At 36.1% G+C, this 27623-nt stretch overlaps 1 protein-coding gene across 8 annotated transcripts in view; it reads left to right on the top strand.

Moving 5' to 3' along the window:
* The window catches only part of MAPK8 (mitogen-activated protein kinase 8), a 90973-nt gene that overhangs the window by 42603 nt on the left and 20747 nt on the right, over positions 1-27623 (top strand). For 5 of the 8 annotated variants that reach the window (XM_041740753.1, XM_041740773.1, XM_041740754.1 and 2 more), the window contains 5 exons: positions 5723-5893; positions 9911-10040; positions 16148-16206; positions 16296-16434; positions 22748-22906. In XM_041740753.1, coding sequence (XP_041596687.1) covers positions 5772-5893; positions 9911-10040; positions 16148-16206; positions 16296-16434; positions 22748-22906 — 609 coding nt within the window. In that variant the 5' untranslated portion in view covers positions 5723-5771. The remainder of the gene's footprint in view (positions 1-5722; positions 5894-9910; positions 10041-16147; positions 16207-16295; positions 16435-22747; positions 22907-27623) is intronic. The other 3 variants (XM_041740792.1, XM_041740801.1, XM_041740810.1) reach the window with 2 other exon arrangements.

Below are 27623 nucleotides of genomic sequence, written 5' to 3'. Positions count from 1 at the left end.
CAGCAAAGAAACAATCTCATCATGAAATGGGCAAAAGCCATGAACAGAAATCTCACAGAGGAAGACATAGACATGGCCAACAAGCACGTGAGAAAATGCTCCTCATCACTTGCCATCAGTGAAATACAAATCAAAACCACAATGAGATACCACCTCACACCAGTGAGAATGGGGAAAATTAACAAGGCAGGAAACAACAAATGTTGGAGAGGATGTGGAGAAAGGGGAACCCTCCTGCACTGTTGGTGGGAATGTGAACTGGTGCAGCCACTCTGGAAAACTGTGTGGAGGTTCTTCAAAGAGTTAAAAATAGACCTGCCCTACGACCCAGCAATTGTACTGCTGGGGATTTACCCCAAAGATACAGATGCAATGAAACGTCGGGACACCTGCACCCCGATGTTTCTAGCAGCAATGTCCACAGTAACCAAACTGTGGAAGGAGCCTCGGTGTCCATCGAAAGCTGAATGGATAAAGAAGATGTGGTCTATGTATACAATGGAATATTACTCAGCCATTAGAAACGACAAATAGCCACCATTTGCTTCAACGTGGATAGAGCTGGAGGGTATTATGCTGAGTGAAATAAGTCAATTGGAGAAGGACAAACATTATATGGTCTCATTCATTTGGGGAATATAAAAAATAGTGAAAGGGAGTAAAGGGGAAAGGAGAAAAAAATGAGTGGGAAATACCAGAAAAGGAGACAGAACATGAGAGACTCCTAACTCTGGGAAACAAGCTAGGGGTGGTGGAAAGGGAGGTGGGCGGGGGAGGGGGGGGATGACTGGGTGACGGACACTGAGGGGGGCACTTGATGGGATGAGCACTGGGTGTTATTCTTATGTTGGCAAATTGAACACCAATCAAAAAAAATACGGTGCCATCTGAAACTTCATTTTTCTTTTTCATTCCTCTGTTCTCACCCTTCTTCTTTATATTGTATCCTTTCTGTTAGTAGGTCAATAGGTTCATGGGATGCCTGGGTGGCTCAGCAGTTGAGTGTCTGCTTTCAGCCCAGGGCTGCATGATCCTGGTGTCCTGGGATCAAGTTCCGCATTGGGCTTCCCTGCAGGGAGCCTGTTTCACCCTCTGCCTGTCTCTCTGCCTCTGTGTGTGTGTGTGTCTCTCATGAATAAATAAATAAAATCTTTAAAAAATGTTCATGTTGTTTTTGTGTTATATATACTGTACCATGTTATATGTTATATATAATCTATCCTGCCTTTACCATTTTTCTCCATCAATTTCCTCCCTTCTTTGCTAAATTTCTCTTAAGATGTACTGACATCTACTTAACCTATTTCTAAAATCATATCCTACTTACACCTCAGCTCATTCCAATCTAGCTTCTACCCCCCATTACTACTTGAGTGGTTTCTTTGATATTTCTGAAGCATTCACTCACCAGTTTTTTAAAACCCTTTGGCTTCTTCAGTGTGATCTCTTCATTTTCTATCTGTGTCTGGCTATTTCTTCTCTGAATGGCTTCCCCTTAGATCACGGACCAAGGGAATGATGTTTACTCTTACCACTTCTATTCAGAATTGTATGGAACTTGTAGTGAATAGGGGCAAGAAAAGGAATTCAGAGGCATTCAAATTGGAAACGAAGCAATGAAACTGTATACGTGGAAAATCTCGAAGAATCCACAAAAAAGGCTCCTAAGACTAATAAATGAGCTTAGTACAAAACTATTATATAAAAAATTTAATTGTATTTCTATATTTTAGCAATGAACAACTGAAAATTTAAAAATAAATTAATGTTAAAACATTTACAACAGCACCCAGAATATTAATACCTAAGAAAAAGTTGAACAAAATTTTGCAAGGCTTGTATATTGGAAACTATAAAAGATTACACATTATGTGATATCACTTACATAATATTTTACTTAAATGAAAAAAATTTATAGTGGTGGAATCATAGCTGTCAGGGGTAAGGTTGGCAAGAGAGTGTGATATATAAACAGATAGCATGAAGGATTTTCTTTGGTGAGATGAAACACTTCTGATTGTGATAGTTTACACTAATAGATGTATGTGATAAATTTACAGAGAACTATACACAAAGTACATTTAAAACTGGTAAAATCTGAATAATGTCTATAGTTTGTTTAATCGTATTGTACCAATGTCAGTTTCCTTGTTAACAGTAGTGTATGTACCAATGTCAACTTTCTCATTTTGATAATTGTGCTGTGGTTATGTCAGATGCTCTCATTTGAGTGAAGCTGGGTAAAGGATAGCCAGGATCTCCGTATTATTTTTGTAACTTCTCTGTGATTCTAAAATTATTTCAAAGTAAAACATTTTTTTAAAAAAAAGACACTTAAGAAAATGGAAATGAAAAAGCAAGCCACAGACTTGAAAAAATACTTGCTTAACATCTGATAAAGAATATATATCCAGAATATGTAAATAAGTACTTAAAAATCATATTTTTAAATGGGCACAAGTGTTAATTAGCTACTTCATCAAAAAATGTAGCATATAAGTCCATGAAAAGATGCTCAGCATCATTAATAATTATTAGGAAATGCAGATGTAAACCACTAGTATACATAAAATTAAATGGCAGTCACAAGAATGTGGAGCAAGTAGTACTCTCTTACTTCGCTGCCAGGAATTAAAAAGGTATGGCCACTTTGGAAAACAGTTTGGCTGTTTCTTACAAAAGTAAGCATAGGACTCAGCATCCCCCTCCTAAGTATTTACCAAAGATGTATTGGGGGCGGAAAGTGTGAATGTTTATACTAGTGTCATTTATAATACACTTCCAGACTGACAACAATCCAAATGTCCAAATGGTACATCCACACGATAGAATACCATTTGGTAGTACAAAGGGATGCAGCACAGATCAATCTTAAATGCATTAGGGCAGTGGCACCTGGCTGGCTCATTCTGTGGAACAGATAACTCCTGATCTTGGGGTTGTGAGTCTGAGCCCCACATTGTAGAATATTATTTTAAAACTTAAAATCTTAAAAAAAAAAAAAAAAGGGCAGCATTAGGGCAAATGAAATAAGCCAGACATACAAATTACATAATGCTGTGATTTCATTTATATGAATTTCTAGGAAAGATACAGCTAAGCAGTTCATTGGTTGCTAGGGGTGGGTGGGAAGTAGAGGGCAGGGTTTGACCCATACACATTTTGTGGTAATGGAATAATCTACACCATGGTTTTGGTCCTGGTTATAGGATTGTGTACTTTCATCAAACTGATCAAATTGGACAGTTAAAGTTGGTGAATTTACTTTGCATGTAATATTTGTTCTGCCTAGAAAGCTCCCTTCTCTTCATGCCTGATTAACTCATATGCAGTGTTTAGATCTTGCTCAAACATCACAGCATCAAGGGAATTTTTTCCTGAGCCCAGACTAGCATAGTCTTGTCTCTTTTAGCATCCTGCCCTATCTCTTCACTGCTCTTATGACAGCCATATTGATGCACAGGCAGATACTAAGCAACATAAGGTCTCTTTATCTGTCTTAACTACAAGCTCTCTTAAGGGGCAGATAGATGCTGATAACTGTTGTGTTTATTGTACCCAGCATAGAGTTTGATTCAGGTATGCCAGTATTGTCAACTGAGAGTGAGTAGAGTTTTCTATTTCCTGTTTGTGGGAGTGGCAGCTGTGGCTTTTGTGGAGGGTATCACTGTCTGGGCCTACCTACTTAGCTCTGGTACTTTACCTGCCATACCTGCTCTGTGCCTGGGGAGCTGTTATTAGCTATCATCACTCAGCTGCTGCCACAGCTTAATGTAGACTTCTGTGTGTGTACCTTGGGCACTCCTGATCCCGGGCCATTCTGTTCTGGGAACAGAGAGAAGCCTTTCCTTACTATTTGGAGGCTCTGTGCTACCCCTCTGACCATATGTGCATATTACCAGAGACCATTATTACAGTCTCCGGGCCCTAGACAGACCCTGTTTCCAGGATAAGTCTGTAGAATATTTGATGAGGGACCTTGCACCCAACACCACTTCTCTTCCTCCTTTCACTTCTCTTTCTCCTTCTTTTCCTCCTCTGGTAGACAAGAGGGAATTCAGGTTACTTTAGGAAATTGGTCTGGGTAACCAGTACTTGTATTTGTCTACTAGCATATCTTAAGTGTTTAAATCGTTACCAGACTTTTTTCTTTAAGCCTCTGGTCTGTCTGCTGAGGTGGAATTAATGACATTTGTCATTTCAGACACTTCTTTTTGGAGTAATACATAACTGGTTTAGTTACTGATTTTGGAAATGTTTCTCTGGTCCTGCTCTACTGTATCCAAATTATCTGACTTCTCAATTGCTTTCAATTTACTTATCTAGATTTTTAAAGATTACAGTATTTGGACTTTTTTGTTTAGTTTCTATTTAATACCATCGTATCTAAGAATTCATTATTTTTTATTTTGTCTCTTATCTGGATTAGTACAATAGCTTACTAGTTTTCTAATTCTTGTTCCCCCTCCTCTTGTAATGTAGTCTCTCCAAGTAGCATCCAGGGAACTGGTCAGGGACTTCTTGCTTTCCACTTTCCAGTGCCTTCCATCCTACTTTAAGAATTCAACTGTTAGAATCCAGTTCATGAGCTTCTACATAATCTGGCCCTAGGGCCCAACATAGTGCCTGAAACAGGTTAGGCACTTAGTATTTGTTAAACTGATTTCTTTGCATTCTAAGTGTTACCAGAATTTTGTTTTTGTTTTTGTTAGCATTGTCTTAAAACCTATACATGCATGCACATGGACAGTAATTCTTAGACCTCACTGGTTTCTTGGTTCATTGTGGGATGTGGGGAGTGGTTTGGAGCTGTCTTGTTTGCATTTTGGAATAGACCACTTTCGTCTAGTAAGAATGGGTAATAGGTTTGTCGATAAATACAACTCCAATAGGTGGAAAAAGACTTCCTTGGCTTGTAATCAGCATGTGGTAAAGAGCTGTGGCCAGAACTTAGATTATGCTTTTGAGGCCCCACACAATTCAGAACAGTATTGTTTTATTTCACATCCTAATATGCTAAATGCTTTTTTCTATATATTTTCTTATTTTTAACTTTATTTTATATCTTTCTTTATCTTATATTTTCTACCCTGCTTTTCATCCTTTCAACCATCATAACCTCAACATCTGCATTATACCTGGATGTTGCTGGTGGGGGTCAGGAGCTCTGTTATGGTGATAGCATAACAGAGATCTGCTCTGTGTTTGTTAGGTAGGGGTGACACATGCTAACTAGGCTTACTAGCCTGCCAGTTGATTTCTTCCATGCCATGCTAAATGAGATTGTGAATGAGTTTTGAATAAAAGTTTATCGATTTCTCACAAAAATTAAGGTTTCAGTATTTTATAATAAATACATAAAAAGGACTGGTTTTAAATTTTAAACTATGGAAGTGACCTTAAAGGCATGTTTAGTTATAATTATTTGCTTTTTTTTGTTTGTTTTATAATTTTCCAGTAAGTTAAGACACTAGTGACTTGTAACGGAGAAACTTAGCCTTTGTAAAAATTTTGTTCTGTTTTTAACTCTCAGTCATCTCCTTAAGTATAGCAGATGCTAACCAACCTCCGGTATTTTTTTCTTTCTAATTGTGTTTTAATGAAGCAGCTCCTTTAACATGGTATAGCAATCTGTGTTACTATTAGTGAACAGAGTAAGGACTTGAATTTTAAGATTAAACAAATTCATTTTGTTAACATCACATTTTGTTCCATTTTGCAGCTTCTTGGTGAATATTTGGATGAAGCCATTAAATTAATTGTTTGCCATCATGAGCAGAAGCAAGCGTGACAGCAATTTTTATAGTGTAGAGATTGGAGATTCCACATTTACAGTCTTGAAACGATATCAGAATTTAAAACCTATAGGCTCAGGAGCTCAAGGAATAGTATGGTAAGTTTTTACTTCCAAAAATTAGGCAAAGAATCATTAACTGCCATCTTTTCTCCTCTTAAAATATATTTATCTGAGTAAATATTTAACTTGCATCAAAAAAATTAAGATAAAACTTAATAAAGTTTAAATTAAAGCTATAACATAGTAAATTGTTTTGTTCTGGGGTTGATGGTCTTTATTATTCATTAAACACAACTTTATAAATCAGCACTGCCATCTTTAAGTATAAATTATGATTAAATACTTGGTCATAAGCCATGTAAAGACAGATATCTATATCAGGAAAGGATAAGTGGCATGCTTGTTAATTCCATGTATACATCTATTCCCATAGCTAGTTGTTTAATAAGAAGCTTCTCTTAATCATTACTTTCATATTATAATGAAACTCTGGAATTTCAGAAATCTTATTTTGTACTGGGGGATGAAGTGAGCTGATACCTCATGTATGTGTTTCAGAATTCATATGTGTCTTTGAAATTTATTTACTGGCTAATTTCTACAAAACGCCCAGGCTTTATATAGAGAGCAACATAATTTTTTTTAGATTTATTTATTTGAGAGAGAGAAAGCACACGTGCAGGGGAAGAGGCAGAGGGAGAGAATCTCAAGCAAACTCCCTGCTGAGTGTGGAGCTTAATGCACCCTGAGATCATGACCCGAGCTGAAGCCAAGAGTTGGATGCTCGACTGACTGAGCCACCCAAGTGCCCCAACATAATTCTTTATAAAATATAAGGGTAGAACACTTTTTGGACAGTTCTGCTAATGATTTTTAGATCACTCAATAAGCATAATAAGCTAGTGTTTTGAGGAATTCTAAGCCTCACTCAAACATAATTATATCTTTATTACCTCTTCTTGAACCAAATTTATTTCAGAATTATTTTTTAAAAATCATAAGTATTTATGACCCTGCAGGTCTCTCAGGTTTAGAATAACTCTTGCACATGTACATAGAAACAAACATAGGAGTATTCTTTGCAATACCATTTATAGTAGTAAAAATTGGTAATACCAGCAAGTCTGTCCATGAGAATAAAGCAATGTGATATATTCATGTAGTGAAGTACTATACAACATTTAGAATGAACTGGAGCGATGTTTCAACAAGAACAATCTTAGAAATACAGTATTGAGTTTAAAAGGAAGATGCAAAATATATATACATTATTGTACCATTTATATATAGAGATTAAAATATGCAAAATAAGACCATATGCTTATTGATGCATACATATGTAGGAAAGTATAAAAACCATTAATAAACAGCAAACTCAGAATAATGCTTACCTCTGAAAATAGAGATAGGGAGGAGACTTTACCTGTGATAATATATTAATTTTTTAAAAATTCAGCATTTGGGGTACCTGAGTGACTCAGTCAGTTAAGCGTCCAACTCTTGATCTCACTTCAGGTCTTGAGCTCAGAATCCTGAGTTTTGAGTCCTGTGTTGGACTCCACACTGGGTATGTAGCCTACTTTAAAAAAAATTACCAATTATGGTAAAATACTAAAATCTAACAGATTTCTGTAATGGAAACAGTAGCATTTAGTCTCTTTCTGTTCTCTTGAAGTAATTTATAATACCAGAAATTAAAGAATTTGGGTAATTTTATAAAGTATTAGCTGGCTGGTTGTCATTTTAACTAAGCACATTTAACCAACCACAAATTCAATTTAAAGAAAATAATGTGGTACAGTCAATACAGGAAGGATTCTGAAAGTCAGCTCTTGGTTCAGATTCTAGTTTCATAATGTATTAACTTTGTGACTCATGGCAAGTTAATACTTCTAAGCCAGTTTTCTCACCTAATTTACATGGTTGTTGTAAGGAATATAGTATTTATAAACTTCTTAATAGTGTTTAAAAATGTTTTTTGTGGGGTGCCTGAGTGTCTCCGTTGGTTAAGTGTCTGCTTCAGCTCAGATCATGCTCTCAGAGTCCTGGGATTGAGCCCTGCTCAGTGAGGAGTCTGCTTCTCTCTCTCCCTCTGCCCCCCAACCCCCGTCTGTGTGTGTGTACATGCATACACTCTTTTATGTTCTCTCTCAAATAATTAAAAAAAATAAATTTAAATTAAAAAAAATGTTTTTTGTTTTTTTTTTTTCTGGGAGTGCCTGGGGTGGCACAATTGGTTAAACCTCTGACTCTTGGTTTCAGCTCAGGTCATGATCTCCAGGTCGTGAGATTGACCCCTGTATCAGGCTCCGCCCTCAGCGTGGAGTCGGCTTTAAGTTTCTCTCTCCCTTTGTCCCTTTCCCGTGCATGTTTGCATACTCTCTTTGTCTTTCTCTAAAATAAATAATTAAAAAAATAAATAAAAAACCTACTCTGTGTTACTTACCATCAGAATCAACTAAATAACTTAATTGTTTTTTAAATGCATTAATTTGGACCCCAATGATAGTAAGATTCATAGAGGTCTGGTTTGGGGTCTCTAATTTGTGCACATTTAAGTATCAACAGTTAGAAATCTAACTTCCTTGGATACAAAGTGCAGCCTTCTCAGATACTGTTGAACCTTTAGAGTTTGCAATACTACTTTGGTTTAACAGATAAAATGAATTTAATGCTTAAAAATAAAACATACTTGATCTGAAACAGTCAAAACTTCTATTTTTTTTTTATTTTATTTTATTTTTTTATTTATTTTATTTTTTTATTTATTTTTTTTTAAAACTTCTATTTTTTATGACTCCTAAAGTTTTTTTTTTAATTGAGGAGAACATATCTGTAAATACGACATTTTCTAACTCAGAGTTATATTTATGTCTTTTTTACTATCTGTGTGTGTGTGTGTGTATACACACACACACACACACACACATACATATATAGGAAATAGTTATGGCATATATATTATGCATAGATGTGTTCCTTTATGGCAGAGTACCAATTTCTTAATACATATTTCTTCACTACATTTGAAATAGTGAGATAGCTAGAGAACAAACTCAGGTTTTCAGTTAGAGAATAGTTTTAATCAGCAATGTATCAAACTTTCCAAATATATAAACAGAAGTCTTATAGTATGTTAGGTAGTCCAGTATGAAAAGCGATAACCTCACGTCAGTCTTTTGGTCACAGCTTTGTTTTTAACTTTCTGACTCACTTTAGGCAAATCAATCAGGTAATTAATTTAGGCAGTTAATTAGTGACTTCAATGATTTGTAGTGTCTTTCAGTCATAATATTCTACAATTTTAAGATACTTTATTTGTGCTTTACTTTCTCTGATCTTTCATTTACAAAACATGGTGTTTTGTTAGTGGGATATGGTAGAAGATATGAAGAGTAATGATGTTGGATGAAGAGGAGGATGAGGATGATGTTATATGTCACAGAATTATAGATGTTTCATTAACAGCAATGAAGCAGCTTGTAATGTCCTGAAGTCTAGCATTTATATTTGTAAACTTGATTTTTTAATTCCTCCCAAAACAAAGTTTAAATACTTTTATATTGTAAAATAATCTTTTGCATACCTTTATATATGCATATATGTATTCTTATATATGTATTCTTTCCTCTCTCTGTATTCATTTTGTTGTGCCCAAGGAAGATGGAAATGATCTGCTTATGTAGAATTCTTCAGAAAGTATCTTGGGTAGAATTTATGACCACATGTATTCTTTAGGATTCTTTAGGATAGGCTTAAAGCTATCTATTAGACCTGAATACTCATTAAACATTTGTGCATTGAGTGCTAATTGTATGCTAGGTGGAATTTGGAGGACACCCAACAAACAAGCAGTCTCTGTCTTCACAATCCATTGTTTCTTTGCATATAATAGCATTTTAAGAAACAGTTAATGCTATACATGTTAGAATATTTTATACAGTGTTAGAATATGCTATAATAGGTGTTCAAGAAACATGTTGAATATCAAAGACTGGAAATTGACACAGTTGCATTCTATCTTGGAGAAAGTTAAGGAATCTGCATGAATGTTTCATAAATTCAGTTTTGCAGATTTAAAATTTTTGTTTGTTTTTGAATTTCTTGTTACAGTGCAGCTTATGATGCCATTCTTGAAAGAAATGTTGCAATCAAGAAGCTAAGCCGGCCATTTCAGAATCAGACTCATGCTAAACGGGCTTACAGAGAGCTAGTTCTTATGAAATGTGTTAATCACAAAAATGTAAGTGAATGTTTTAGAAAATGTTTTAGGTATAGATTATATCAGGATTTGTTCAGGAATACATAGCAAATACTTCAAAAATATTGAGATGCTATAAATTATTCTAGATTGGAACATTATTGGGATATATAGCTATAGGGTAAATTTTTTCTCAACTTTATTGAGTTACATCAAAAGAAAAACAGCTTCTGAAATTTAGATTGTATACAAATTTTCTGATATTTAATTTGCAAAAGGAGTTTTAAAAGAGGTAGGTGTTTTCGAAGAACTTTATTTAGGCTTGATCTCGTCTTCTGCTTTGTGTTTTCTGTCAGGCTGACATTTTAGAAAACTGTAGCCTTAGCACAGAGATGAAATTGTTTTCATTTACTTTGACACTGGAATTTTATTTAATAATATTTGATATAAAATTCAAATCATTTCTCCCTACTCCACTCCCACTTTTTTAAGTGATACTTATACTCAACTGGTCAATTTAGGTTGAAGATAGTGATTTTATTTATTTTTTTTTTAATTTTTATTTATTTATGATAGTCACAGAGAGAGAGAGAGAGAGAGAGAGAGAGAGGCAGAGACATAGGCAGAGGGAGAAGCAGGCTCCATGCACCGGGAGCCCCACGTGGGATTTGATCCCGGGTCTCCAGGATCGCGCCCTGGGCCAAAGGCAGGCGCTAAACTGCTGCGCCACCCAGGGATCCCGAAGATAGTGATTTTATAAAGCAGTTTAGCAAAAACTTCAAAAAATATTTAAATGAAATTAGAAAACATTCCTAATTCTTTTTCCTGATGATTATAACAACTTAAACATATGACTTTCACTCATTTTGAGGAGAAATAAACTTTTTAAAACTTATTTTAAGCATATTTTTGTGATTATTTTCATGGAATGATTTCTCTCAGCTGAGGGGAAAAAACTAGAAGTGAATTGAAAAGGGGACGGTTTTATGAAGTACTAAACTGAAAGCATCTGACTGGAGATGTCTTGTGTTTGTCCAAAGGAACCTATAAAATACAAGCTCAGTGCTTCTAATTGCAGATAACACAGTTTACCACATTTTGAGAGCTAACTATGCAAGCCTGTGTGTGCTAGAGTTACTAGATTAGTCACTGAGGGGAAAAATTCATGGAAGTTAATTGTGAGGCTCCTTATTTGGGGGAACATACATGTTATTTTTAAGACAAATACATAGTGAAATATCAAATATGACAAAGCAGTAGAAGTTTGATTGTCAACTTGTGGTGTATAAAAAGTAAGTCCTCAGATTTCAGGAGAGAGAGGATTGCATGAGCTTTCATAAAATGGGAAGGCTTTTAGGAAAAGGTGGCTATAGACTATAATTCTTAAAAATGGGGTAAAAATTGAATTGTTGAAGGAAAAGGGCCTCCCAGAGAGAAAGAACAGCATTTAAGAAGAGATACAGATTAAAGTCTGTGACAGGGAAGTTGTGTCAGCCATTCTTGTTCTAGATGGGAACCAGCCATGTTGCTTGTCAGGGTTTTGCTGGTGGCCTTCTGCCCTCAGATGGAGCTGCTCATCCCTCCTTGTAGCCCATTTCATGGTGATAATAGTGGTGATACTGCCTTAGTTTTGTGGTGGGGGCATAGCTAGTGACTCCTACTTCCTGAACCTGTGTGACTGTAAAAAAAAAAAAAATAGATGGTTCCATCGACTAAATGGAAGGCATGGGAAGCTTGTTTAACATAGTTAACCCTCTGGTAGGAATGGCAAGATCCATGCAGACAGTACCCTTGGCACCTATAAGAGTATTGATATTAGAGTAGATGCTGAAAACATATTTGTTCAGACAATGAATGTAAAACTAAACACAGTTGACCTTTGAACAATATGAGAGTTAGGGATGTTGACTGCCTGTGTAGCTGAAATATGCATATAACTTTTGACAACCTCAAATTTAATGACTGATAGCCTCCTGTTGACCAGAAGCCTTACTGATAACATAGTCGATTAATACATATTCTGTAAGTTACATGTATTATATTCTTACAGTACAGTAAGTTAGAGAAAACAAAATGTTACTAAAATCATAAGGAAAATTCTTTTTTTTTATAATTTTTTTAAAAATTTTTATTTATTTATGATAGTCAGAGAGAGAGAGAGAGAGAGGCAGAGACACAGGCAGAGGGAGAAGCAGGCTCCATGCACCGGGAGCCTGATGTGGGATTCGATCCCGGGTCTCCAGGATCGCGCCCTGGGCCAAAGGCAGGCGCCAAACCGCTGCGCCACCCAGGGATCCCCATAAGGAAAATTCTTACAATGTACTGTATTTATATAAAAAAAATCCATATATAAATAAACCCACACAATTTGAACCTATGGTGTTCAAGGGTCAACAGTATAGGGAAACCAGGAATGATAAAGGAAATTTTACACTCCAATGGATGGATGTTTTTGTTATGTCTTGCCTTTTCAGCAGTTTCATGTTCTTCACAGATCATCTCTTCATTGGTCTAAACATCTCTGTTTTTTCCTACTTTTTTCTTTTTTTATTGTAGTAAAATACACATAAAACTCACTCTCTTAGCCATACACTTCAGTGATACTAGATAAATTCATATTGTTGTGCACTTCCTACTATTTTCATAAATGCTTTTGAGTTTGTTTTTTAACTTGGTCACGTATCTCTGAATGTACTTTGATGTGTCACCTAGGACACAGTACTTCATATTTGACTCCTCCAAGAGGAACTGAAGCATGTCATCTCCTCTTAACTATGGGCTTATTATAATCCTGTTTAGAAATCAGATAACCATTTGATTCACATTGTCTTATACCAAGTTATTCTTTGTCACAGGCCTGCTAATAGATCACATCTTTCCCGTCTTTCACTTTTTAAAAAGATTTTGTTTTTAAGTAATCTCTACACCCAGCCTGGGGCTCAAATTTACAACCACCAAATCAAGAGTCACAGTCTGCACTGACTGAGCCAGCTAGGTGCCTTCCATCTTTTACTTTCTTTTTAATCTTTTGATTTTGGAGATAAAGTGTAGTACTTTCTATTGCTCCCCAGAATTTCAGATGTGAAATCTGGTTCCTTTTCCCAGACTATTGGGGATTGCTTTTTCCTTTGTTCTGACTTTTCACTTGCTGGCTTCATTTCCCAGTTTTGCTCAGGATACCTTCATAATAGCTGGATTAGTTCATTAGTGACCCTTGAGTATACTGTAAAAATGATCTCTGCCCATCTCTCCTGAATTCATCTTATTCACATGGATATTATGACTTGAGACATTTTCAAAAATGCCTTTTTGAAATCTTCATATACTTATTTGGTCACATTTCTGATCTACTGCTGCTATTCTTTGTTGTTGTTTTATTCACAGAAGGAAGTACAGTTTCTCAGTGAATTTTTACCTGCTCCTAGTAAGTGTTACTTCTTTCAGAGTACTTACTACATACCACCCACTTAATCAGTTCTTGACTTTTGTTTTGCTGTCCAGTCTATGATTGATATAATTTCCTTTATTTTCCTTTTTGAAAGATAAGACAGCTGTCTTAATCTTTTATTTTATAACTGCTTTATTGAGATATGATTCAGATATTTTACAGTTTATTCATTCAGTGTGTGACAATTCAGTGGCTTTTAATGTACTCACTGGTGTATGTGACTAGAACATTTTCTAGAACATTTTCATCACCTCAGAATCTCTGTATTGTTTAGTTCTCATTTTCCTATTTCCCACCCCTCCTCCCCCTTGGCTCTAAGCAACCACTAATCTCTTGTCTTTATATGCTTTTCATCTTTAGCACTTACCTTCTATAGGGTTTCTCAGATAAGAAGAGTTTTAAGTATTTCTCCAAGTCTCTAGATGTGATGTTCATCTAGTTGGGAACCAGAAATTAGTCATTTAGAGCAACTAGATGCATTCTTTTTTTTTTTTATTTTTTTTTATTTATTTTTTTATTATTTATTTATAATAGTCATACAGAGAGAGAGAGAGAGAGAGAGGCAGAGACACAGGCAGAGGGAGAAGCAGGCTCCATGCACCGGGAGCCTGACGTGGGATTCAATCCCGGGTCTCCAGGATCGCGCCCTGGGCCAAAGGCAGGCGCCAAACCGCTGCGCCACCCAGGGATCCCTAGATGCATTCTTATGATCACTTTCTTTATCTTAAATTTGTTTGACCTTTTCTGATCTGGATATTATTTTTCTCAGTTTATTCACTGAACACATATTTGAATACCTTCTATAAGCAAAGCTTTATGCTTTTTTTTTAAAGCTTTATGCTTTATTATGAATGACCTAGATTCTGCTCTCATGAAGTTTGTCTAGAAAAACTTTCCCATTCCTAAATATAATTGTCAACAAATGTTTTAAAAATGTGTGTGAAGTATCTCCCTATGGTGCCAGGGCTGAAAAAGGGAATAATTCTTTCTGACAGGATTCCTGGTGTTACTGGCATGAGGCTTTTGTGAAAATGAGACTATGCAACAGTATGTTAAATGCATAGTAACAAATAAAATATCATGGGGATGAAGTAAAGTTAATATTCAGCAACCTGTCAAGGCCTAGAGGTTATCAGACTCTACAAAAGACATCAATTTTGAAAGTTAACTGAATTCAGTAGGTAAATATGACAAGTACAAGGAAGAATGTATTTTAAAATATTGAGAATTTTTAAAAATAACATTGTTCAAACTTATTTAGTATGGCTAAAATATCGAGTTTAATAGAGAGCTTAGCAGGAGATGAAGTGGGTTGATGTTCTGTCCTTTGATGGCTTTGAATGTATTGCAAGGGAGTTTTGGAATTTTTTTGCTGGCATTAAGTTTTTGAAGAGGTTGATAATATGATCAAGTCTTTACCATATTTTAGACAGTAAAGTGGTAGCTAGATTTTCAGAAAACCATTGTTAGGGAACTTTAATGTTAGAAATAATTATAGCATGAACAGTATAGATGAGATGTTAGAATACTCTATCTAGTAGCACAGGGAATGAGAGGAAGTTGAAGTTCAACTGGCAGTAGAATAGGATAGTTTTTCTTTTCAACATTTATTTATGGTGCTAATACTGAAAAAGGAGTCAAAAATCACTGAGCTTTCTATTGTAAAAGGTAAGGCACTCTGGAAAAGTAAAGGGTTTGGGTAGGAATGATAATGAGTTCAATTTTATATTATTTGTGAGACTTTAATGTGAACTGGCAATATATATTTGAGACTTATAAACTAAGCAAGGACTTTTAATGTATATTTGGAAATTATCCACATGGAGATGTTTAGAGAAAAAAAAAAACATGTATTGTCTAGGGAAAGGGTACAGGCAAAGAAAAGAAAAGGATTAAAGACAAAATGGTGGCAAAGAGGGCATGCCTCTGGATGAACCAATGAATAGACTGGAAATGTGGAAAATTGGGAAAGTTCAGTATTATGAAAAACAGGATGTGGCAGGGAGGGCTGGGATTATGTACAGGTATTAAGTTAGATAAGAGCTGGTGTAAGGTATTTAAAAATTGCTTACAAGTTATGTAGAGGATTGTATAATATAGGTCCTTGATGTTGAGTATTTATAAATGGAATGGATATGTGGAACTCTTCTCGATCGTTTTTTTAAGGCTTTTTAAAGAGCATTTTTAGGTTCACAGCAAAAATGAGGAAGATACAGAGATCTTCCATATACCCTCTGCCCCCATACATGCATAGCCTCCCTCATTATCAGTATCCCCCACTGACTGATACATTTACTATAATCAGTTGACACATCCTTATTGCTCAAAGGCCATAGTTTACATTAGGGTTCACTCTTGGTGTTGTACATTCATTGGGTTTGGACAAATGTGTAATGACATAATACCTTCCATTATAGTATCATTCAGAGTATTTTCACACACACACACACACACACACACACACACACACACACAAGATCCTGTGTACTTTGGTTCCCTCCCTAATCCTAATCTCTGGCCGAATCCCTGGCCATAGAGTTTTAATATGTAAAATAAAAGGGATTACTTGGGTTTAAGAACATAAGATTTTAAAATTCTTATACTGATGGAAGAATTTTTTAACCCATGTATTTGCAGTTCTTAAATGAAAGTATTAGCAGCAGCGGTGTCTAATTTTTCTGTCTCTTTGCTTTTGCCACAGATAATTGGCCTTTTGAATGTTTTCACACCACAGAAATCCCTAGAAGAATTTCAAGATGTGTAAGTGTGATAATTAAAATTTTATGTTGATACATTATTCTTATATTATTGCTGTACACTTTAGCTGTCATCTTTTTTCATCCATGAAGTTACATAGTCATGGAGCTCATGGACGCAAATCTTTGCCAAGTGATTCAGATGGAACTAGATCATGAAAGAATGTCCTACCTTCTCTATCAGATGCTGTGTGGAATCAAGCACCTTCACTCTGCTGGAATTATTCATCGGGTTAGTAGAAAAAAACTATCATCATATATTTTTTTTAATGATTGAGGTGAATTCACCTAACATAAAAATAACCATCTTTTAAAGGGTTCAATTCAATTGACATTTGTACATTCACAACATTGTACAACCACCACTGATATAAAATTTCAAAATATTTTCATTGCCCCCAAAAAACTTTATACACATTAAGCAGTCAGTCGCCATCTCTCTTTGTCCCCAGCCCCTGGCCTTACCAGTCTGCTTTCTGTGTCTATGGATTTATCTCTTATGGATATTTCATATAAATGGAATCATATAAATGTACCCTTGTGTGTTTAGTTTTTTTAACTTAGCATTGTGTTGTCAATCGCATTCAAGTTGCATGTATCAATAGTTCATTCCTAATTTTTAGTGTTTGCAAATAGTGCTGCTGTGAACAGTCATGTACAAGTATTTGTCTGAGTTTCTATTTTGAATTCTTTTGGGTATCTTCCTAGGATTGGGTCCTATGGTAATTGTATATTTAACTTTTAGAAGAACTACCAAACTCTTAACAGTGGCCTATATCATTTTACATTCCTAGCAGCAACGTGTGAAGGTTCTGATTTTGCCACATCTTTGTTAATACTTTTATTTTAACGATCCTAATGAGTACAAAGTGGTATCTCCGTGTGATTTGCATATCCCTAATGACTAAAGATCTTGAATGTTTTCATATGCCTGTTGGTCATTTGTATATCTTCTTGAGAGAAGTGTCCGTTCAAGCCCTTTGCCCATTGTCCTAATGGTGTTGTTTGTCTTTTCATTGTTGAGTTATAAGTTCTTTCTCTGGATACCAGTTACTAGACCCTTTTCAGATAAGTGATTTGTAAATATTTTCTCCCACTTTATATATTTTCACTTTCTTGATATCTTTTGATGTACAAAAGTTTTTTATTTTCATGAAATCAAAGTATCAGAATTATGTGGAACTACTCTAAGAACAGAGGCATAGACCAATGGAATAGAACTAAGAGTCCAGAAATAAAATCACATTGTCTGTGGCCAACTGATTTTCAGCAAGGGTGCCAAAGATCATTCAAATGGGAAAAAATAAGTGTTTTAAAACATGGGGCTGGGTTTCCACAATCAGAAGATTGAATTTGGACTCTTCCTTCACATCGTACACGAAAATTAACTCAAAATGGGTCAATGACCTAAACATAAGTGTTAAAACTATAAAACTCTTAAAATATAAGGGTAAATACAAGGATTTGTATTAATGATTTAACAAGGAATTCTTACAGGGGGTACCAAAAAGCACAATCAACCAAAGAAAAATAGATAATACTGTAGCTTTGTAGTAAGTTTGGAAAATGGGAGAATGTGAGCCCTCTAACTTTATTCTTCTTTTTAAATATTGTTTTGACTATTCAGGTCCCTGAGACTCCATGTGGATTTGAGTATCAGCTTTTCCATTTCTGCAGAAAGGCCATTGGAATTTTAATAAAGATCTCATTCATTGAATCTGTAGATTGCTTGGTTTTGTCTTCTTAACTATATTTATTATTCCAATTCACAGACACCGGATGAATGTCTTTCCATTTGCTTAGGTTGTCTTAGCCTCCTTGGGCCAGCATAACAAAATAACACACTCAGCAGTTTAACCACAGCTGTGAAATTGCCCTCTGAGTTCTGCTTTTTCTGTATTCCCTAAATTTTTGTATGTTGTGATTTCATTTTCACTCAAAGTATCTTTTCATTTTCCTTGTGAATTGTTCTTTGCCCCATTGGTTGTTTGATAGTATGCTGTTTAATTTCCACAAATTTGTGGATTTTCCAGTTTTCCTTTTTTCTTTGTAGCTTCTTTGTAGATTTGTAGCTTCCTTCCATTGTGATCAGAGAAGATATATTGTATGATTTCTGTCTTTTAAAATTTATTGAGATTGTTCTTTCTCCTAACATGTGGTCTATTTTGAAGAATATTCCATATGCACTTGAGAAAAATATGTATTCTGTTTTTGGAGGGAGTATTCTGTATCTGTCTGTTACATCTAGTTGGTTTATAGTGTTGTCCACATTCCTTATTTCCTTACTGATCTTCTGTTTAGTTGCTTTGTCCCTTAATGAAAGTGAGGTATAGATGTCTTTAACTATTACTGTATAATGGTTTCTCCCTTTGGTTTTGTCTTCTTGTATTTTGGGGCTTTGTTGTTTATAGTTGCTATATCTTCTTTTTTTTTTTAAGATTTTATTTATTTTTTAATTTGAGAGAGGGAGGGAGAAAATGAGCAGGGAAGAGGATCAGAGGGAGAAGTAGACTCTGCTGAATAGGGAGCCTGACGTGGGACTTGATCATGACATGAGCTGCCGGCATACACTTAGCTGACTGAACCACCCAGGTGCCCCAGTTGCTAGATCTTCTTGATGGATTGATCTTCTTATTAATATTTATTGTTCTCCTTTGCCCCATTTTTTTTTAAGTTTTAAGTAATCTCTACACACAGTGTGGGACTTGAACTCACGACCCAGGGATGAAGAGTCACAAGCTCTTCTCCCTGAGCCAGCCAGATGGTTCCCCTTGTAGCAGTTTTTGACCAATACTCTTTATTTTGTCTAATATTAGGTTTTCTATCCCACCTCTCTTTTGGTTTCTATTGGCTTGAAATATCTTTTTCCGTTCTTTCAATTTGTCCCTTTGAATCTAAAGTGAGTTTTGTAGAGTTTCTAATAGGATCATGTTTGTTTTATCCCTTCTACTATTCTCTAGCTATCTACATTCAGGCAGTTATTGATAAGGAAGAATTTACTTCTGCCATCATGCTATTTGTTTTCTGATATATCATATCTGTGTTCCTTAGTCCCTCCATTGCTTTTTTGAATGTGTTTAATTGCTTCTTGTGCAGTGTGCCATTTGATTCTTTCCACATTTCTTTTTCTGTATATTTTTCACTCATTTTCTTGAAGGTAACCATTGGGATTGCAATTAATCTCTTCAGTTTACAACAGAATCTATTTTGAATTATTACCACCTTATCTTCAATAGTACACAAAAACTCTATGACTCTATACAATCTATTCTTCCCCCATTATGTTATAGTTGTCACAAATTACATATTTATGCACTGTGTGCCCAATAAGATAGATAATGTAATTATTTAATACATTTGTCTTTTAAATTGTATTGAGAAAAAAAATAGAAATTAGGAGCCCAAAACACAGTAATACTGACCCTTGTGTTTACCCACGCAATTATTACCTTTACTAGTGTTATTTCTTCCTACAGCTTCAGTTTACTGTTTAGTGTCTTTTTATTTCTACCTGAAGGACTACTTTATAGGGCAGTTATAACCACCAATAAATTCCCATAGCTTTGATTTGTCTCAGAGTGTCTTAAATATCACCTTCACTTTTGAAGGGTAATTTGCTAGATGTAGAGTTTTTGTTTGGATTTTTTTTTTTTCTTTCAGCAGTTTAAATGTATCTTTATACTGCCTTTTGGCCTGTATGATTTCTTTTGAGATACCAATTGTTAATGTCATTAAGGATCTCTTATAAATGACAGGTTGCTTTTCTAGATTCTTAAGATTCTCTTTTTGTCTTTGGTTTTCAACAGTTTGATTATAATATGTCTCAGTGCAGATCTCTGCTTTTATCCTTGGAATTCATTGAGCAGCTTGAATGTGTCTTTCATTAAATTTGGAAGTTTACAGTCATTATTTTTTCTGCCCCTTTTCTTTTTCCCCTTATTTGGGACTTCCATTATGCATATGTTGTATACTTGATGGTGTGCTGCGTCTTGTTTTCAACATTAATATTTTGTCACAAGCAGAATGGCAGAATTCATTTGCTTTGCAGTGTGTTTGAGAAATGCCCCCTGTCTAGCCCAAGACCAGAGTCCCACAGTGAGAATGCAGGCTGCTTTCTGCAAGACCCTCCTACCCAGCCAGGAAGATGAGTGAGACAAGGGCTAGTAAAAACACCACATAACTTTCCTGTTGTTTTAAGTTACTTTTTTCTTGATTCTGTATTTACTTGGTTGTTGTGAACATTTGATTATTTTCCAGATTTCTGAAAAAGTTTATTCTGATCCATTTTGTTCTGCTTTTTGGTGTTTCTGTGAAGCTATCTACTCTTCTATTTTGCTAACATCACTGCCTTTAATCATATTTATAAATCACTGATTTATATGGAGTAGTATAAGCTTAGTTTTGCTCTGAAATGAAGTGGTATATAAAATATCCTATCATTACCAATTTTATAAAATTGAATATTCAGGGGTGCCTGGGTGGCTCAGTAGGTTGGGCATCTGTCCTCCTCTGGGGTCATGATCCCAGGGTCCTGGGATTGAGCCCCACAATGGGCTCCCTGCTCAGCAGGGAGCCTGCTTCTCCCTCAGCCTCTGCATGCCACTCCCTCTGCTTGTGCTCACTCTTTCTCTCTTGTTCTGTCAAATAAGTAAATAAAATATTTTAAAAAATAAAAGTGGGTGCTCATCAGAGTTATGTTTCTCATATTCAGAAATAGTTTATATTTCTGTATTCTGTGTTTTAACTGTTTTAGTGACATATAATTCACATACCATACAGTTTATAAAGTGTATAATTATATTCAAAGGTTGTACAGTCGTCACCACCAAATATTTTTAGAACATTTTCACCCTTCTTAAAGAAATCCTCTACTTGTTAGCCTTCAATTCCTGTCATTCCCCCAGCCCTCCACAACTACTAACCTACATTCTATCTCCATATACTTGCCTGTTCTGAATATTTCATATAAGTGGAGCTATATATATGATGTGATCTCTTGTGTCTATAATTTCTTTTCCCTAACATAATGTTCTCAAAGTTCATCTATTTACCATGTATCAGTACTTTGTTTCTTTTTTCTCTTCTCTTCTTCTTCTTCTTTTTTTTTTTTTTTGGCCAAATAATAGTTCACACTATGGTTGTATACTATATTTTGTTTATCCATTCATCACTTGAGGGACATTTGGGTTAACCATTAACCATTTTTTGGATATCATGAGCAATGATAAACATAAATGTGTGTGCAAGTTTTTGTGTGAACATGTGTTTTTGCCTTTTAGTTGTAATTCTAGCTTGTTCTTTGAAAAGTGTAGCATCTAATTTGAGAGAAATTTCTTGAAAAGTTTTCAATTCAGTGAAATTATATCTTTGAACTACCTTGTGTCAAATAACCTAACTCAAAATGAATATATAGATTTGTGTTCAAATTAACTATTTTAAGACAATTATGTCTGTGAGACATTTAGGCTTATTCTTAGTTCTATCATTCTAACTGAATTGCTTTGTATATTGCATATGCAGCTGCTATAATGTTATATCTAATGCCATCTTTAGGCAACATAAGAGAAATCATTTAACACGGGAGAGTATATTATCTTCCTCATCCCATATTCATATATTGTGTGAGGCAAATGAGTTAAACTTGTAGGTTTTATTTTTGTTTTTTTCTTTTGCCCTGTGGACCAGGACAGTAATCTGCCACCATGGAAGTTAATTCTTCCATATAGAAAGTCTTCAGATCAATGGGTAAAACAGAAACCATAAACTACATGATGGAAGATAAGAAACAAAAGAAATAGCAAGAAACATAAAAGAGGAACATTATAGAAGACCAATATATAACAGAATGAGTAAAGGGATTAACCTCTTAATGAACAAAGGTCAGATTTTGACACACAGAGCCACTGACAACTACTATGTATTTTTAGTAATACAAACAATTGTAGCTAGCTTCCAAAGGATGAAAGCAAAAGTATTGGCAAAGATGTAGTGGGAAAACAAAACATGAGAACAAGGATAACTCTGTTTAATCAGATGAATTGAATACGGTGGGGCCAGGGAGAAAATATCTCAATAATTTTGTGAGGAAAAAGGGTATAATCCACCTATTTGGATAAGTAACTGTCAAGAACTTTATACATGTAGTGAATAAATTACAATACACAAAACTTAAACTGTGGAAAATAAAAGAATTCTACAAACACAATAGTAATGGGATATTTTAACATACTCCCTTAGTTGGCTAGATAAGTTGTAAAAATACAGTACAGTTATAGAAAACTTACATAATTAATTTGAACTAATAATTAGCTCAAATGATCTGTTTCCTGTGGAGAAGAATATGCCTTTATCTTAGGTCAGGCTCTCTGGGAAACAGTACCTAGGGTGGGGATATACATGTAAGAAGTTTGTTGGGGAGTCTTCTCAGGATCAACATCTTTAAGGGAGTAAAGGAAGTAAAACTGGACAGAGGGAGGAATTGAAATGGGTGCAATCACTCCAGGGGATTCACCTGGTGACAACTGGATTTGTGCTTTGGGGAGCAGCATGACGTTGGAAAAGGTGGCTTTCTGTGGCTGAAGGCAATTCCTGGAGAGAGATTTGCTGAAAACTCAGCACCAACACTGCTAGCAGCTGGAAGGGATCCTGAACCAGGGACCCACTATAGGACCTCTGGTGCCACTTGTTCTCACTTCCTTCATCATGTAAGTTCTGGAAACTCTTCCTCCAGGATTTTATTTGATGTTTACTCCTTGAGTAACAAGGAACTTAAAAGGAGTTTAATGGGATAAACTACAGCACCTACTCCTGTAGCTGGTCTTGAGGCCACAAATGATACTCATCTCTCTGCTCTACTACTAGTTAATTTCTAAACCCTTCACCCCAGCCTAATACCTCTGCTGGTGTAAAATCGTTTTCTTGGTAAAATAACCTGAACTTCATCCCTTAGGGTTTCAGTACAAGTCAGGGTAGGGAATGGGGTTCCAGATAGTCACTCAGAGACCCAAGCTGAATGTGGTTCTACCATTTGCATAGTTGCGGGTCAAGAGAAGAGAAAACCTGGTGGTGTGTCCTGGCTCTTCTATGCTTTGGCTTGGAAGTGACACACGTCATTAATGCTCTGAAGCCTGTTGGCAGAACAGGTCTTAATGTTCTTCATGTCCTATTATAACGGACAGGGAAATGTAGAGAGGCAGACTTCAAAATGGTGGTGAACGTTAGTCTCTGCCACAGTCTACCCTTCTGGTTATCAAACACTTCTTTGCTCCCTTTGTTCCACACCTAGTACACTCACCCCCTGCTTAGGGTAGATAACCTAAAGTCCTAGTCTATCAAGGCATTTATTTCCCAACTGATACATGGTAATCTCTATGTCAGATCCTGTAAACAGTCCTATTTGGGAAATTGAAAAGTTTAGTTATTGGTTATTTGTAATTTGAAATTCTCTTGAGCCAGGGTAGCTGGATGGCGCAGTCAGTTAAATATCTGACTCTGGTTTCAGCTCAGGTCATGATCTCAGCATCATGAGATTAGTCCCTATGTTGTGCTTCATGCTGGGCATGGAGTCTGCTTAAGACTATACCCCACCCCACGCTTGCTTGCTTGCTCTTTCTTCCTTTCTCTCTCTCAAATAAATCTTTAAAATTATTGAGAAAGAAAGAAATTAATTCTGTTGGCAGATGCTGTGAGTGTAGCCTCCCTTGGGGATGGGGAATATTCCTTGTTTAGCCCCTGAATCTCATTTCTGCAAGGAATGGTCTGTTCACTGTTCTTAGTGGTTTTCTGTGAAGAATCTTTAATTCTACTATTTTTTATTCTACTATCCTTTTGAATATATTTGAAGTGCTTATTGGAAAATGTGTTCTTCTTGGGGGCTACTCAGCTTTCTCAGCTTCCTATCAAAGATGGGGGGCCCAACTGTCAATTTTAAGGCAGTCCTTCTCAACCTGGACACTGTTGATGTTTTGGATGAACAATTCTTTGTTTTGAGGATCTGTTCTGTACGTTGTAGAATGTTGAGCACATTCCTGGCCTCTACCCAGTAGATGCCACCAGTATTCCCTAATTGTGACAACCAAAAATATCTCCAAACACTGCCAACTATCCCCTGGGGCCAAAATTGCCCTGAATTGAGAATCACTGTTTTTAGGCTAGAAAAGTCACAACTAATGGAGTTTCTTTATAGTATAGCTCTCTCAGAAACTTTGGAGACTTCTTTTTAATTACAGTTCTTTTTCAGAGCACATTTGTTAGTCACTGGCTTTATATTCTTCGGCTTAATGTCTACTTTTAAACTCTCAGGCTTCTGTTGGCAAGTCTAAGGCATTTTCATCAACCAAAAGAATTTACATCTCTTTCCTTCAAGGGTTTTCAGAAGTATTATGTGGGAATGATGCATGAAAAAAATAATCCAAGGTATTGGTGGCTTAATCTGCATTTATTGCTTGCTCAGGCATCTACAGGTTGGTTGTGTGGCACTGCTCCAGATCATGGGGTCAGATTCAGAATATGTTCAGGTTCAGGTTTCAGCATCCAGGCTGAAGGAATGCCTCCCAGGGGCACATCCTTTTCTTTTGGCGAAAGAGAGGAGCAAGAGCCAAACTAAATCAAGCATATTTAAAACTTCTTTTCAGATTTGTAGAACATCATATTCCCTCACATTTCATTGCCTAAACAAGTCATCTGTCAAGGCTCATTAATAAGATACAGGAGTACAGATAGTCCCCTACTTAAAGTTCAACCGAACTTTTCAACTTTACAATGGTGTGAGAAGTGATATACATTCATTAGAAACCATACTTTGATTTTGATCTTTTCCTGGGTTAGCAGTATGTGGTAAGACAACTCTCTTGTGATGGCTGGGCAGCAGCACTGAACTGCAGCTCCCCCTTAGCCATGCAGTCACAGAGGTAAACAACTGCTACACTTACAAGTATTCTATAGCCATACAGTCATTCTGATTTTCACTTTGAGTATGCTACTCAGTAAATTACATGAGATATTACAATACTTTATTATAAAATAGGCAAAATCAGATGATTTTTGCCCAATCATAAGCTCAGGTAGGTGTTCTGAGCTTAGGCTAGCCTAAGCAATGATGTTTGGTAGGTTAGATGTATGAAAGCATTTTCAACTTATGACGGTTTATTGGGACATAACCCCATCATGAAGTCAAGGAAGATGGATACACTGGGTTGGAAGAGGGAGAGATTTACTGGACAATCTTGCCTTTTTTTTTTTTTTTTTTTAAGGGCTTAAAGTAAAGTTTAGCTTTTCTAGAGAGACAGGTCCTGAAATTCTAGATTCTGGTTCTCTTTCATTTCTGTTTTTAAAGTGACCAATTCTTTCAAATGCATCCAGTAGCTACCAACACACACTACTTGAGTTTTGCTTTCCAATCTCTTGTAGAGCAGGGGTTAGCAAACTTTTTCTATAAAGGCTTAGTAATATTTTAGGCTTTGGAGGTGACAGAGTCTGTCTTATAGCTATTTAACTGCCACTGTAACACAGAAGCAGCTTCATACAGTAGGTAATTGAATGGGCAGGACTAATAAAACTTTCTTTGTAAAAACAGGTCTTAATTTGTCAACCTTGAGCTTCAGATTCATTGTGCAAGTGCAGTGCCTTCCAAATTATTGCTAGTGGCAGTATCATGAGATAAATGTATTGCTGTTGTATAACCTGGATCACCTTTCCAACCTCTGATATTCTCTGCTACCCGCTGCTCATACTGATAAGCTGTGATCCTGTGTTTAAAATTATAACACCTCACTTCTGGCACTAATTTCAGTGTTAGGATAGACTAATATAAAGGAAAAACATTTCTGTATGTCTCCTTTACTCTTAAATTATTATATCTGACACCAAATATGTAGTAGCTTTTCCCACACCAAACAAGTCTCAGATTATCTGGACACCAGCTGGGTATCTTGTAATTCAACTAAATCTTGATATTATCAGATCCAACAGGTTAAAGGGATCAGTCCTACAAGTGCTTGGCTGTTTAAATGCCAGTCACAAATTCAGGTTACCTGTGGTTCTGACTTCCTGGCTATAATTCAGAGGTCCCTCCCTCCTCAGGCTCAATTAATTTGCTATAGTGGCTCACAGAACTCAACAAGAGGTTTTACTTACTGGATTGCCAGTTTATTACAAAAGACATAGCTCAGAAATAGCCAGATGGATAGATGTATTGGGCAAGGTATATGGGAAGAGTAACAGTTTCCATGCCCTTTTTGGATGCAATTCCTCATGTTCACAAATTCTCCTTACCAGTCCTTTTGTTTTTTTATGGAGACTTCATTACATGCCAAGTTTGATTAAATCATTGGCCTTTGATGATTGAACTCCATCTTTAGTCCTCTTCCCTCCCTGGAGGTTTGGGGTGGGAAATGCTGAAAGTTCCAACCCTCTAATTACTTTATTGTTTCCCCTGACAACCAGCTCCCATCCTCTGGAACTTTCCAAAGTCACCTCATTAACTTAAACTTAGGTATGATTGAAAGGCACTTTTTTTTTAATTTTTATTTTTTTAAGAAAAAGCACGAGTGGAAGGGAGGGGAACAGAGGGAGAGAAAGAGAGAGAGAATCTTAAGCATGCTTAAGCATGCTGGGCATGGAGCCAGACACCTGGAGCTTAGTCTCATGACCCCTGAGATCATGACCTAAGCCAAAATCATGAGTCCATGCTCAACTGAGCCATACAGATGCCCCCAAAATGCACTTCTTATGAAAAACAAAAGGCTCTCCTTTCTCCTTATTGCTCTTATCTCTTAGGTAATTCTAAGAGTTTTAAGAACTCTCTGCCAGTAATTAGGCCAAAGACCAAATATGTATTTCTTTTTTTAAAAATTTTTTTATTTATTATAGTCAGAGAGAGAGAGAGAGAGAGGCAGAGACACAGGCAGAGGGAGAAGCAGGCCCCATGCACCGGGAGCCTGACGTGGGACTCGATCCCGGGTCTCCAGGATCGCGCCCTGGGCCAAAGGCAGGCTCCAAACCGCTGCGCCACCCAGGGATCCCCAAATATGTATTTCTTATTATAAATCACAGTGTTACAACTAGGCTTTGCCAAGGTAACAGATAAACCCTGAATTCTTAGTAGCTTAACACAACCAATGTTTATTTTCCATAATACATGTCCAGGACAGGTCATGGTGGGGTAAGGACTTTGTCTTACATTAGGTGCTCAGCAACCTCAGTAGTCTGACAGAGGGTCTACTATCTGGAATGATAACTAATCAACAAAGCAGGGGAAGAGACAACAGGATGTTGTGCAGTGGCCCTTCTCTTCTTTGCTCCCACTCCCATCCTGTTGACTAGAACTAATCACAGTTAGGTCTTGCCTGTAAAGAGGCTGAAAAAATTGGGGGGCAAAGTTGGAATATTAGGTTACTTCTACTACTTCTGCCATAAATTTAT

This window comes from Vulpes lagopus, chromosome 2 (assembly GCF_018345385.1).
Source record: "Vulpes lagopus strain Blue_001 chromosome 2, ASM1834538v1, whole genome shotgun sequence".
NCBI classification, from domain to species: Eukaryota; Metazoa; Chordata; class Mammalia; order Carnivora; family Canidae; genus Vulpes; species Vulpes lagopus.
Note: the sequence above shows the minus strand (reverse complement) of the source record. Positions and strands in the feature narration are given on the sequence as shown.